This window comes from Oncorhynchus nerka, linkage group LG6 (assembly GCF_034236695.1).
Source record: "Oncorhynchus nerka isolate Pitt River linkage group LG6, Oner_Uvic_2.0, whole genome shotgun sequence".
NCBI classification, from domain to species: Eukaryota; Metazoa; Chordata; class Actinopteri; order Salmoniformes; family Salmonidae; genus Oncorhynchus; species Oncorhynchus nerka.
Genome location: NC_088401.1, coordinates 52,055,931 through 52,071,123, shown reverse-complemented (window position 1 = coordinate 52,071,123; position 15,193 = coordinate 52,055,931). Strand labels below are relative to the sequence as shown.

General features: G+C 45.8%; 1 protein-coding gene across 1 annotated transcript in view; it reads right to left on the bottom strand.

Moving 5' to 3' along the window:
- The window catches only part of LOC115119733 (amyloid beta precursor protein binding family B member 2-like), a 73,060-nt gene extending 61,807 nt beyond the window's left edge, over positions 1-11,253 (bottom strand). The window contains 9 exon segments of the mRNA XM_065019646.1: positions 1,597-1,724; positions 2,383-2,529; positions 3,365-3,422; positions 3,604-3,689; positions 4,092-4,214; positions 4,559-4,755; positions 5,510-5,677; positions 5,680-6,778; positions 10,997-11,253. Of these exon segments, the coding sequence (XP_064875718.1) occupies positions 1,597-1,724; positions 2,383-2,529; positions 3,365-3,422; positions 3,604-3,689; positions 4,092-4,214; positions 4,559-4,755; positions 5,510-5,677; positions 5,680-6,730 (1,958 nt within the window). The 5' untranslated portion in view covers positions 6,731-6,778; positions 10,997-11,253.
- Between the last annotated feature and the right edge of the window lie 3,940 nt (positions 11,254-15,193).

The following is a 15,193-nucleotide window of genomic DNA, read 5'->3' as shown; positions in this document are numbered from 1 at the left end:
AATAGATGTAATAAAGGATATTCACTAGGCGTGCTACTAGGTGTAATAGATGTAATAAAGGATATTCACTAGGTGTAATATATGTCATAAAGGGTATTCACTAGGTGTAATAGATGTAATAAAGGGTATTCACTAGGTGTAATAGATGTAATAAAGGGTATTCACTAGGTGTAATAGATGTAATAAAGGGTATTCACTAGGTGTAATAGATGTAATAAAGGATATTCAGTAGGTGTGCTACTAGGTGTAATAGATGTAATAAAGAATATTCACTAGGTGTAATATATGTAATAAAGGGTATTCACTAGGTGTAATAGATGTAATAAAGGGTATTCACTAGGTGTACTACTAGGTGTAATAGATGTAATAAAGGTCATTCACTAGGTGTAATAGATGTAATAAAGGGTATTCAATAGGTGTAATAGATGTAATAAAGGGTATTCACTAGGTGTGCTACTAGGTGTAATAGATGTAATAAAGGGTATTCACTAGGTGTAATAGATGTAATAAAGGGTATTCACTAGGTGTGCTACTAGGTGTAATATATGTAATAAAGGATATTCACTAGGTGTAATAGATGTAATAAAGGGTATTCACTAGGTGTGCTACTAGGTGTAATATATGTAATAAAGGATATTCACTAGGTGTAATACATGTAATAAATTATATTCACTAGGTGTAATAGATGTAATAAAGGGTATTCACTAGGTGTAATATATGTAATAAAGGGTATTCACTAGGTGTAATAGATGTAATAAAGGGTATTCACTAGGTGTAATAGGTGTAATAAAGGGTATTCACTAGATGTGCTACTAGGTGTAATAGATGTAATAAAGGATATTCACTAGGTGTAATAGATGTAATAAAGGGTATTCACTAGGTGTACTACTAGGTGTAATAGATGTAATAAAGGGTATTCACTAGGTGTAATATATGTAATAAAGGTTATTCACTAGGTGTACTACTAGGTGTAATAGATGTAATAAAGGGTATTCACTAGGTGTGCTACTAGGTGTAATAGATGTAATAAAGGGTATTCAATAGGTGTAATACATGTAATAAAGGATATTCACTAGGTGTAATAGATGTAATAAAGGGTATTCACTAGGTGTACTACTAGGTGTAATAGATGTAATAAAGGTTATTCACTAGGTGTAATAGATGTAATAAAGGGTATTCAATAGGTGTAATAGATGTAATAAAGGGTATTCAATAGGTGTGCTACTAGGTGTAATAGATGTAATAAGGGTATTCACTAGGTGTGCTACTAGGTGTAATAGATGTAATAAAGGGTATTCACTAGGTGTGCTACTAGGTGTAATAGATGTAATAAAGGGTATTCACTAGGTGTACTACTAGGTGTAATAGATGTAATAAAGGATATTCACTAGGTGTAATAGATGTAATAAAGGGTATTCACTAGGTGTACTACTAGGTGTAATAGATGTAATAAAGGATATTCAGTACCTTTGCTACTAGGTGTAATACAGGGGTATGGTGTATTTCCCACACATTTATTGTGTGAGAAACAATTTGCCCCTCGGGGACATTAAAGTTCAACCTATACTATAAGACATGTCCCTCTGTCTTTCTCACCTGTCATGGTCTCGGCCGACGCCCCACACACGGATGCTGCTGATTGGCTGAGAGTGGAGCATGCTGCGGTCGTCCGGGTGGACCAGGGTCAGATCACGGTCCTGGAGCACCAGCAGCATGCCTTTACCCTGATGGGACGATCAATACATCAATCAATACATCAATCAATCAATACATCAATATATCAATACGTCAATCAATCAATACATCAAGCAATCAATACATCAATCAATCAATACATCAATCAATACATCAATGTATCAATCAATCAATACATAAATCAATACATCAATCAATACATCAATTAATCCATCAATTAATCAATGCATCAATCTATCACTCAATACATCAATCAATCAATACATGAATCAATCAATCAATACATCAATAGATCAATACGTCAATCAATATATCAATCAATACATCAATCAATCAATACATCAATCAATCAAATTGTATCTGTATGGCACTTCCTAAAACTGTCACAAAGTGCGTACACACGCACACACACACACACAAGTGAACGCACGCAAGCTTGTGTAACCGGTGGGAAATGTTTAGCTAGTTAGCTGTTAGAGCGTTTCCAATCGGTAACGTCGCTCGCTCTGAGACCTTGAACTTGTTCTGCAAGAGCCGCAGCTGTTGTGGACCGATATGTAATGATGCCTCATGGGAGTTGTTGTTGATGTGTTCAGCGGTTGCCTGGTTCAAGGCCAAGTTGGGGCGAGGAGAGGGATGGAAGCAACACACCATGCACACCCCCCCCCCACACACACAGGTCCTCACCTCTCCCCAGACCCCTGCCGAGTCTCGTATGTCCCTCCTACAGTACGACAACTGCCTGATACAGTGATGGACAGCCACACTGCTCCTCCCCTCTGCCAGGTCTCTCTCTGCCATCTCCACCCAGCCCAGAGAACGCACTGGGAATGACTGAAATACACACACATAGATGGAGCAATGAATTAATAAACACTAATACAAAACCACACACACAAACGCACACCTCCCCCTACACTGACACAGAAAAACGTTCTCTTTAAATTGGTAAAAGGTCCAGGGGACATGCAGTGAGGGTAGCAGAGAGTGAGAGAGTGTTGTGACAGTGTATGAAATATAATAGGCTGTGTGGGTCAGCGCAGCCCAGAGCCAGCCGTCCCTCAGAGCACCACAACGCATTAATCGTCTCTTAGGGACAGACCCCGGTTGTTCCAACTCTCACACAGGGACAAACATGCACACAGACTGCAACACACACAGATGTACACGAAACGCACGCGCACACCCGGCACTTTTCAATGGTTCCATCATCCGATTATGTTGTGTGGCACGTTCAACAGAGCAATTCCCAGTCAGCATGGTGACAGGTGCATTAGGCCTAATTGTTTTCTCTCTATCCTTCCTCTCTTCCTCCTCTTTTTCTCCTCCCTCTCTTTACCTTCTCTTCATTCTCACTACCAACCGTCCTCCTCATCAAACTTGAACGTACTATGTGTGCCCCCCCCACCACACACCCCTCCTTCTCTGTTGGGGAGCATGTACATACACCATTAATCCAGCAGGGGGCACCAAAACCTCCCATTCAGCCACAGAGCCTTGGCACTGGACAGTAGTTCACCAAATGACCAATAGGTGGCAGTGCCACGGAGAAAGAGATTACCCCCGCTCCCTTCCCTCCGTGAACACTGGACAGGTGACAGCATGGTTAGCATCCCATTGTTTTCGACCAAATCCAACCTTGTACAATCAGTGATGAATAAATTCTCACCTGTCCCTCTGGGTCAGTGCAGGCACTGTTGAGGTCCACTGTATCTAACTGGGAAGGGCTACAGAGGGAGAGGCAACCATGAGTAAAGACACCAGCAAAGTGTGAAAAGGCAAGGAGAAATGTGATAATGGGCCAACCAGAAATACAGGCTTTACTGAATGTCTGGTAAATACTGTGTATGTCTGGGTGTTTTATGGTGTGTGTTTGGCTGAGTGTATTTTTTGTGATGTGTGTTTTACTGCAGTCTCAGTGAGGCGTAACGGAGAGTAGCTCCTTCAAAAGCTTTCAGGCTGGGGTCAGGATACACAGGGTAGTCCTTCAGCTCCTAGAGAGAGAGAGAGAGAGAGAGAGAGAGAGAGAGAGAGAGAGAGAGAGAGAGAGAGAGAGAGAGAGAGAGAGAGAGAGAGAGAGAGAGAGAGAGAGAGAGAGACAGAGAGAGAGAGAGAGAGAGAGAGAGAGAGACAGAGACAGAGACAGAGAGAGAGAGAGAAACAGAGAGAGAGAGAGAGAGAGAGAGAGAGAGAGAGGGAGAGAGAGAGAGACAGAGACAGAGAGAGAGAGAGAGAGAGAGAGGGCACAGTCATATCTGATTAATATTTTATATGAGTAATATTGATTCGTTTTTATTATCTATTACATATCCTGATTTTTAAGGCACACATATGATTTCAGTCCATTCTGAGCCTGTGTAAGTGGTGCCATTCGTAGTGTGTTGTCTTATACTGACAGTGCAGGTGGTGTTGTCAAAGCCTCGGACAGGCAGAATGACATCAGAGGGAGAGGAGGAGGAGGAGCCGGAGGGAGAGGGCACAGGTTCCACTGAACTGTCTGATACCAAACTGCTGGGACGCTGCAGAGAGAAGGAGAAGGGAAAAGAGAGAGAGAAAGAGGGAGAGGGAGAGAGAGAGAGAGAAAGAGAGAGGAGAGAGAGAGAGAAAGAGAGAAGGAGAGAGACAGAGAGAGAGAGAGAAATAAAGAAATAAAGAGAGAGGGGAAAAGAGAAGGAGAGAGAGAGCGAGAAAGAGAAATAGAAGGAGCGAAAGAGAGAGAGAGAGAGAGAGAGAGAGAGACATGACTTTATCAGAGGAACTCGAGGAACAGGACTTAGAGCAAGTGTGTGTGTGGTGTGTGTGTGTGTAAGTTTGAGTGCATGTACAGACAGTACGGTGTGTGTGTATGTTTGTCCAGCCTCACCTCGCTGAGCGGTCTCAGGCTGACTGTGTCGCCCTGCTGTGAGTCAGGGAGTGGGTGGAGGTGTGTGTGTTCATTGGTGGTGGAGACAGGGCGGTCATACTGAGTGGTGCCAGTAGGGACATGCCAGAAGTAGACCTCTGATATGTCTGTGACCTCACGCCAGCCTGGGGGAAGGTCCCCCTCACCCCACACATCTGCTGTATAACACACACACACACACACACACACACACACACACACACACACACACACACACACACACACACACACACACACACATTAATACACCAACAGACAGTAACAAACATACGCACACACACTAATACAACACATACACACACAAATACACACTCACCTGTAGCCACAGACATACGCAATTGTGCATGTAGGCAAACTGAATCGGATAGGGGAAGAAATACACAGATAAGAACACACACGCATACTAAAGTGCACACTGACACAACTTAGACACACTCAAATACACAGACGGTTGTCTAGGTCAAATACACAGACGGTTGTCTAGGTAAATTCTGAGGTGGTCATCCTGTTCTGTTGTCATAGCAACCCTAATCTCTGTATTAGCACCCACAGGGAGGCCTTTGTCCTCTCTTGACTTTTCTCTCTCTTCCTCTCCCCCCTGTCCTCTCTCTTTCCCTCTCCACTCTTTACCTCTCGCTATGCCTCTCCTCTCCTCTTTTCACCCTTCTCTCTCTCCTCTTTTACCTCTCTCCTTCGCCTCTCTTTGCCCCTCTCTCTCTACCCTTTCCTCCATTTCTCTCAACTGTCATCTCTTCATGTCTCACTACTCTCTCTTCTTCTGCTCGCTCTCTCTGTGAATCTCAACCCCCCCTCGCCCCGACCAACTTGTTCTGAGGGCTCTCCATTGTCACGTGTTGCTGACAGACAATCAGTCAGCCAGCCAGCTAATCAGAAGGTGTCTAATCCTCTCACCTATTTCTTGTGGGGTCTGAGGGGAGGGGCTCTCTTGGGACAGGGTGGTCCAGCTGGAGTCCTCATCCTCCAGGGGAGACTCCACTTTCGTACCTAGACTACCCAGCTTAGGAGCTCCTCTCTCTGGGTCCGGGCTGAAGGATGATGGGGGGTCTGGAGCAGAAGAGGGGTGCTCTCCTCCCCCCTGGGCTGCTTATGGGGTGCAGAGGGGGGACGGTGGAGGTACGGGTTCTCATTGTTGGGGTGCAGCTCCACCATGATCACTCTGGGCGGGGGAGCCTGTGCACTTCGGGGGAGTTTGGGGGGCGTCTCAACGCTGTGTGGGTGACCCTGGGCCTGGGTTAGGGCCTCCTCTCTGCTCTGAAGTGGGGGGCAACTCTGGATCTTGTTCTCTTGGGCCCAGCTGAGATTGTTTAGGGGAGAGATGGCGGGAGAGGGGACCTCCTGTAGTAGAGGCTGTGCAGCAGTTGGAGTGGCATCCTCTTCCTCTTTGTAATCCTCCTGTTTTGGGGTCTGTTTCTCCTCCTCCGTTCTCTCTCTCTCTTTATCCGGGCTGACCTGGTCTTTCTCAGGGCAGGGGTGCTTCTCATCCTCTTCCTCCTCTTCCTTGCTGGGAAGATCTTCTTCCTTATTGCCTCCACCAGGAGAGTCTTCCTCTTTGTTTCCTCCACTGGGTGGGTCCTCTTCCTTTTCATGGAACTCCAGAAAGCTCTTTGTCCTCCGACAGATTGGAGGCGGGTCCTGTGAGTTCTCCCCCTCCATCCAATCAGAGCTGTGTATGGGGGTGATGATGTCATCCTGCTCTTTGACCTCTGTGTTGGTTTTACTCTGCTCCTGTTGCTGTGTCTCGGCCTTCCGCTGCAGGTTGGCACCATCCTTTGCCAGCTTGGGGTTGGTGGAGAAGAATGAGGAAGAGGAGGAGGAGTAGAGAGCAGAGGATGAAGAGGACTTAGTGGGGAGGCGTCTGCCGCTCAGTCCCATGGCGCTATGCACACTGGTCATGGCATATCTATGGCGACTCTTGGGTAAAGTGGCGGAACTCCCCGTTTCCATGGCGGTAGGGGACTCCTTTATGATGTCATGGCCCAGGAGTTGATTGTAGGAGGAGCGCAGGCTGAGGGAGGTGGGAGGGGCGGCAGGGGGACCGCTGCGATTGGCCAAGCCTACAGAAGAAGGGGAGGAGCCACTGCGGGAGAGCTGGGGTGTGTGGACGGACATCATGAGTGACGAGAGGTTAAGAGGTCAACTGAAGAGGGAATCCCTGCAAACCTAGAGAGAAGACAGAAAGGCTCACTAGGAGTACCACACACACACACACACACACACACTATTTTTACGCCCCCTTTGATATAAAGATTTTCGTAAAAGGTTAGGAGAGCATTTTCGCTAACCCTAACCCTGTTCTTGACCTTAACCCCAGTCCCCTAACCTGCTATGAAAAAGAGTGTGTGTGCCCCCCCCCCTCACACACACACACCAGCTCCAAGCTCTCATAGGAATTCGACATCTGATACTGGTGATGTCGTTCCATTATCCACCACAGTGCTTGAAGGAAACTGAGTCACGTCTTCTCTTCATGTGTGATGAGTTAGGAGGATCACAGGACTGAGTTGGAGGTATAAGGAGTAAAACACAAGACAAGGCAGCATATGACTTTGCCAGTCTAAATGGGAAGCACACATGAGTAAAGACACTCCGTATGGCTCCATAAAGTCCTACAGACCATCAGGTTCACTGGCATTGATCTGTTGCCATGGCACTAGCACGGAATTAAAAGCTTTGTTCAACATTCTGGCAACCCATCGAACCAATAGCGAAAGGTTTTATCGACGCACTCTGCCATGTGTTTTGTAACTGTGGCCCAATACAGCAACACCCTCCGTCTCCCTCTTTCTCAATCTGGTCAATATGTCAGTTTAAAACACAGTGCCAAGCCTGGAACCTGGGTTCTATTTTCTGGACATGCTTGGCAATCATGAGGCTTAGCGCTGTAAATGTATTACTCCAACAACCGAAGCACCATGCCAAGGCGAATGCTGTTGGAACATATACCTATGCTAGATCAAGATGCTGACATGCTGCAAGAGCAGGTCCTACTCTCTATCTGACCCTTTCATCTCCCTGGGTCTCAGCTCTGTGTTAGAAAAGCCAGATGGACACAGACAGAGAAAAAGAGACAGAGGGGGGTGACTAGGGAGTATCATTGTCAATTCAGTTGCCGTCGGGAAGAGACAAGGTTTTGAGTTTAGGGCTGTCAGTGGTTGGTTTTACTATACTCGGTTCTTCAATTCAATCATACTCCTCACCAACGTACGTACGCGCATGCGCGCGCACACACACACACACACACACACACACACACACACACACACACACACACACACACACACACACACACACACACACACAGACACACACACAGACACACACACACACACACACACACACACACACACACACACAGGTAAACAAACAAAAAGGTGGAAAACATAGGCACAGCAGATTTGAAACCAAGACAAGCCCTTGGAAAAAGAGAGAGAGAGGTCCTTTTAAGAGAAAATATCACCACACAATGCACTTTCTCATGAGGGCCCCTCATCCCTTCTCTGGGTGTTGTTTTGGTGACAGAGAGCACCTGTAGGGCTTCTGGAACTCTTCCCTCCCGCTCTCTCCTTCTCCCTCTTTCAGAGATGGCACAAATGATGTCAACAAGGTCAATCAGTAGACTATTGTAGACTACCTGTAGACATACTGTAAACTACACTTTTACCAGATACACTACATTACCAAAAGTATGTGGGCACCTGCTTGTCTAACGTCTCATTCCAAAATCATGGGCATTAATATGGAGTTGTTCCCCCTTTGCTGCTATAACAGCCTCCACTCTTCTGGGAAGACTTTCCACTAGATGTTGGAACATTGCAGTGGGGACTTGCTTCCATTCAGCCACAAGAACATTAGTGAGGTCAGGCACTGATATTGGGCAATTAGGCCTGGCTCACAGTCGGAGTTCCAATTAATACCTAAGGTGTTCGATGGGGTTGAGGTCAGGGCTCTGTGCAGGCCAGTCAAGTTCTTCCACACCAATTTTGACAAACCATTTCTGTATGGACCTCGCTTTGTGCATGGGGGCATTGTCATGCTGAACCAAAGGGGCTTCCCCCAGAATCATCAAGACCATTATTACTCCTCCACCAAACTTTACAGTAGCCACTATGCATTGGGCAGGTAGCGTTCACCTAATATCCGCCAAAACCCAGATTTGTCCGTCGGACTTCCAGACGGTGAAGCGTGATTAATCCCTCCAGAGAACGCGTTTCCACTGCTCCAAAGTCCAATGGCGGCGAGCTTTGCACCACTCCAGCCTACACTTGGCATTGTGCATGGTGCTCTTGTGTGCAGCTGCTCGACGAACAGTTCTTGCGCTGATGATGCTTCTAGTGGCAGTTTGGAACTCAGTAGGGAGTGTTGCAACCGAGGACAGCACTTGCAGTTCTGTGAGCTTATGTGGCCTACCACTTCGCGGCTGAGCCGTTGCTGCTCCTAGACATTTCCACTTCACAATAACAGCACTTACAGTTGACCGGGGTAGCTCTAGCAGGGCAAAAATTTGACGAACTGACTTGTTGGAAAGGTGGCATCCTATGACGATGCCACGTTGAAAGTCACTGATCTCTTCAGTAAGGCCATTCTACTTCCAATGTTTTTTCTATGGAGATTGCATGGCGGTGTGCTCGATTTCATACACCTGTCAGTAACAGGTGTGGCTGAAATAGCCGAATCCACTAATTTGAAGGGGTTCCCGCATAGTTTTGTAAATATAATGTATTTTACACAAAACATGTCCTCATAAGGACATTAAGTCTCTCTCTGCGAAGTTACATTATACCTGCAGCTACTGATTTCAGGACAGTTTTTGACATTTCTCTCACTATGCATTCTTCCCACCATTTCCACCAGTAAGCAGAACTGCTGTGAGCAGCATAAATACCCTGTCCTGGGCAAAACACCAAAACTGACAAGGAAGCAGTTAATAAGGTAACAACTGTCCAATATGCAAATGCTCAAATGCCTGCTTTGCATAACTCTCAGAGATGGAGAGAGCTACTAGATCCATACTGAGATTGTGTGTTTCTCCTGATGCTGCATGTCTCAATTAGCAGAATGGCACGAGACAAATAGGGGAGAGATATATGTTATTAGAGAGAGAGAGAGAGAGAGAGAGAGAGAGAGAGAGAGGACAATGACACAGCAATTTTCAGCAGGGACGTTGAGCTCACATCGCCACTCAGCTCAGCTGCTGTCCTGGAACACACACATCTTTGTGTTCCCAACACTGTAGGTCATTCATGAGACCTTGCCAAACATGGTACTATACAACCCATATGACAGGAAGTCAACTAACGGTGTCATTTTAAACAGCTGAGAAATGTCTACAAGATTCAGGGGCTGTTCCCCGGACACAGATGAAGCTTAGTCCTGGACTATTTCAATGGAGGTTCTCCATTGACCATGTGTTTTAGTCCAGGACTAAGGTTAATCTGTGTCTGGGAAACCAACCCTCAAAGTGTAACTGTGGGAATAATCAGGATCTGGAGTTGAGAGAATAACCAATCGTTCACTCTACTGGAGATGATACCGTCTAGTATCCTCTACATATTGACATTCTGGTGAGCCACAAGTGTCAGAGCGACACTCACGACTCAAGCAGGTCACAGGTTGGTTCAGTAGGTGAGTTCTCACAGCTCGGCCACAGTGTGACCGAAGAACAACACACAGGCATAACACATCTCAATCCAAATAGGAAAGAGAGTGGTGTTGTGATGTCGTTCACACACTGTGATGAACAGATGCTGCTGTGGCATCCACATGAATATTTAACATAGTCACCTCAAACACTGTCTTGATAGATCTGTACTGTAGCCTATATTACTGAAACAGGCTTGGGCCCACTCTAGTTAAGAAATATTAAGACAGAAAGCACTTTAATGGCATTTGTGTAGGCCTTGAATGTAGGCCTTAGTTAAAAAAAAAAAGGTGTTGTAAGCTAATAATTGGATTGTTACCTAATAATAAATGATACTTGTGCTGTACATATGCCACCAACATAACGCGTCAATAATAGGCTACAGAACCTTCGAACTTATAACCATGTCAAGGAGACGTCTCTAAACGGGTGGAGTACCTTTGCATTCCGTTAACGTGCGTTGTAGGATACAGCAGTCTACATTTCTATCCTTACGATCATCCTTGCAGCCTCACCGATTTCAATTTAAATCCAGCAGGAACGTCTTATATTGCAAGAAGGATCGTCAATCTGTTGTCAATTCCGAAAACAAGCTGCAAAGGCAGTGTCAATAACAGACGCAGTACATCTTCTGTTGTCTCTCTCCCACCCAAGATTCTCCCCATCACATCACCGCGCTGAAAGGCGAACCGCGCAACGCAGCCACAACCACAACATTTTATGTAAATTAATTCACTCACCGGGTTTGACAATCGTGCTTCTATGCCACCGCCTAAACGACGACACTGATATAGAACAGAGAAGTGATCCCCACTTTTTAAGCGCGAGTCCTCACGTAGCTACCCGTATCAGATCACATCACTTTCTATCCGGTCTCCTCCGGTGCTGGTACCTAGGCTACGCTACAGCTTGTCTCTCTCTGCGCCACTGTTTCCCAAAGCGTCGCGTCGCTCTGGAGCTCCCAGGACCAATCAGAGCGCTGGACGCTGGACGCTGTGTGCACAGAGCTATTCGGTAGAGAGACGCAGAACCAGAGTACCATCACAAAACGAATATTGTTTATAGTGTTATTTAACTAATGTAATAAAAACTCGCAGTTCACCGACTTTGCCTATGGTAGGCTACAACGTTGGCTTCTATAGAAAAAGGCATTGATTGAGAAGTGATTGTGTACACTATTTCAGCCAGAGCCAGCCCCTCAAGAGTGAACAGCTACCAATAAGAAATGTATAACCTGGAATAAGAAACTACAGGCCCATCAACTGTTGCAGTGCCACAGGCTATTGTTTAACTCAACAGACACTCCCCTACCCCTGCTTCTACATCCGCATTGCTTGCTGGTTGGAGTTTTAGACTGGGTTTCTGTATAAGCACTTTGTAACATCTGCTGTTGTAAAAAGGGCTTTATAAATACAGTTGATTATATATAGTATTATATATTATAGTATAAATGTGTGTGCATGTGTAATGGGAATTTCAATGTTTGTGCTTTTCTGATAACTCATTTCTGTGTTCTATTCAAGTGCTGTTCTATAAACCAATTTCTATGTTCATGCAACTGGCTGAATGAACAATCCTCACTCATCACTAGCTGCAATTTGGCAGTACGCCCAGAACCTTGTTTAGAGAACGAAATATATCTCAGTTTCAAGGTCTCAGCTTAGAGAGAAGAAGCCTTGTGAGGTATTGGTCTGGTATTGGTCTGTCACATGTTATGAACCAGTATTGGTCTGTCACATGTTATGAACCAGTATTGGTCTGTCACATGTTATGAACCATTATTGGTCGGTCACATGTTATGAACCAGTATTGGTCTGTCACATGTTATGAACCAGTATTGGTCTGTCACATGTTATGAACCAGTATTGGTCTGTCACATGTTATGAACCACATGTTATGAACCAGTATTGGTCTGTCACATGTTATGAACCAGTATTGGTCGGTCAAATGTTATGAACCAGTATTGGTCGGTCACATGTTATGAACCAGTATTGGTCTGTCACATGTTATGAACCAGTATTGGTCTGTCACATGTTATGAACCAGTATTGGTCTGTCACATGTTATGAACCAGTATTGGTCTGTCACATGTTATGAACCAGTATTGGTCGGTCAAATGTTATGAACCAGTATTGGTCGGTCACATGTTATGAACCAGTATTGGTCGGTCACATGTTATGAACCAGTATTGGTCTGTCACATGTTATGAACCAGTATTGGTCTGTCACATGTTATGAACCAGTATTGGTCTGTCACATGTTACGAACCAGTATTGGTCTGTCACATGTTATGAAACAAAGCGGTAATGATTCATTCGTTATGCTAAATCATGCAAACATAACTTGACTGTGTATAGCCGTAGATAAGACAACTGCTGGGTCTGCCCAAGCAGAGCTCCTGATTGACATGTCTACTATGGTGCATTGAGCTGGATGGAACATCTCCAGCGCCCTGACGAAGAAACAATGATTAATATTAAGATTGACTTGGAGTGTCCCTGTGTAAGAATTTCCACAAAAACATGTCATGTGTGTGTTGGTGTGTCAGAGTGCGTGAGTGTATAGAGTGCTGTGAGTGTGCATTGCTAGATTGAATCCCAGAGCTGACAAGGTAAAAATCTGTTGTTCTGCCCCTGAACAAGGCAGTTAACCCACTGTTCCCCAGTAGGCCGTCATTGTAAATAAGAATTTGTTCTTAACTGGCTTGCCTAGTTAAATAAATGTAAAAAAAAAAAAAATCTGTGTGGCCATTCTGTTAGATATTTAGCAGTCTTAATGCTCGGGATTGGAAGCTGTTCAGGAGCCTGTTAGTGTCAGACCTGATGCACCGGTACCTCTTGCCGTGCGGAAGCAAAGAGAAGTCTTGGCTTGGGTGACTGGAGTCTTGAGCAATTTTCTGGGCCTTCCTTTCACAACGCCTGATACACACGGCGTGCACAAAACATTAGGAACACCCTTCTAATATTGAGTTGCACGCCCTTTTGCCCTCAGAACAGCCTCAGTTCGTCAGGGCATGGACTCCACAAGTTGTCGAAAGCGCTCCACAGTGATGCTGGCCCATGTTGACGCCAATGCTTCCCACAGTTGTATCAAGTTGGCTGGTAGTGGATCTCTACTCCGAATAGCTCGTTCCGTCTCATCCCACAGATGCTCAACTGGATTGAGATCTGATGACTGGGCAGGCCACTGCAGGAAGCTGAATTCACGGTCATGTTCGTGAGAACCATTCCTGGGCAATCCTAGCCTTGTGGCATGGGGCATTATCCTGCTGAAAAAATACATTCAAAAATGGATACACTGCTGCCATGAAGGGATGCATCTGATTGGCAATGATGTTCAGATATCCTGTGGCATTCAAACGTTTCTCCACTTTTATTAAGGGGCTCAACGTGTGCCATGAAAACACACCCCACGCTATTACACCCCCACCAGCCTGCAATGTTGACACGCGGCATGATGGATGCATGTACTCGTGGTTTTCCCCATACCTAGTCTTCCCATCAGCGTGAAACAGCAGGAACCGGGATTCATCAGACCAGGCAATGTTTTTCCAGTTCTTCAATGTCCAGTGTTTTCGTTCTGTAGCCCACTGCAACCGCGGTTTCTTGTCGGCTGCCGTACCTCGTTCGTGTCGAGGTACGACAAGTCGTGTATTCTTTTATGGGTCTTGGGTTGACAAACTCAAGTTGTGCGAACTCAAGCCCGTCTGTAGCTCTGCACAATGTGTCAGTCTCCTTTTGTCTTCTTTCATTAATGACCCGTTTTCAACCACTGGCCTGCCATTGGCTGGATGTCCTTTGGGTGGTGGACCATTCCTGATACACACAGGAAACTGTTGAGTGTGGAAAAACCCAGCAACCCTTGACACACAAATCAGCTACTTTTCAAAGTCACTTAAATCTGGTCTTGTCCATTCATCCTCTGAATGGCACACATACAAAATCCATGTCACAATGGATTAACCTGTCTCCTCCCCTTCATCTACACTGATTGAAGTGGATTTAACAGGTGCCATCAATAAGGGATCATAGCTTTCACCTGTATTCTTCCCACCTGTGCGTGTGTGAGTGGACCATTTTTAGTCTTTAGTGATTTGGACACCGAGGAACCTGAACATTTTGACCAGCTCCACTGCAGCCCTGCGATGTGGATGGGGGCGTGCTCATCCCCGTTTCCTGTAATCCACGATCAGCTCTTTGACCTTAATGACGTTGAGGGAGAGATTGTTGTCCCGGGACCACACTTCCAGGTCATTGACCTCCTCCTTGTAGGCCGGCTCATCTTCACCGGTAATCAGGCCTACCACCGTTGTGTCGTCGGTAAACTTGATGTTGTTGGGTGTGCATGGCTACGTAGTCGTGGGTGAACATGGAGTACAGGATATCAAGCACACAGTCCTGTGGGGCCCCCGTGTTGAGGATCAGCGTGGCGGAGGTGATGTTGCCTACCAGAACCACCTGGAGTCAGCCTGTCAGGAAGACCAGGATCCAGTTTGAGGTGTTCAGTCCCAGAGTCCTAAGCTTGGTGATGAGCTTGGAGGGGACAATGGTGTTGAACGCAGGGCTGTAGTCAATGAACAGTATTCTCACATTGGTATTCCCCTTACCTAGGTTGGTGAAGGCAGTGTGGAGTGCAATTGAGATCGCGTCATCTATGGATCTGTTGGGGCGGTATGCAAATTAGAGTGGGTCTACGGTGTCTGGGATGATGGAGTTGATATGTGGCATAACCATCCATTCAAAGCACTTCACGATAACAGAAGAATGCTACAAGGCAGTAGTCATTGCGGCATGAAGCCTTGAGAGTTAATGGGAACAGGAACGATGGTGGTCATCTTGAGACAATGGGGTTTACAGACTGGGACAAGGAGACATTGACAATTACCGTGGACATGCCTGCCAGCTGATCTGCGCATGCTCCGAGAATGCGCCCTGTAATA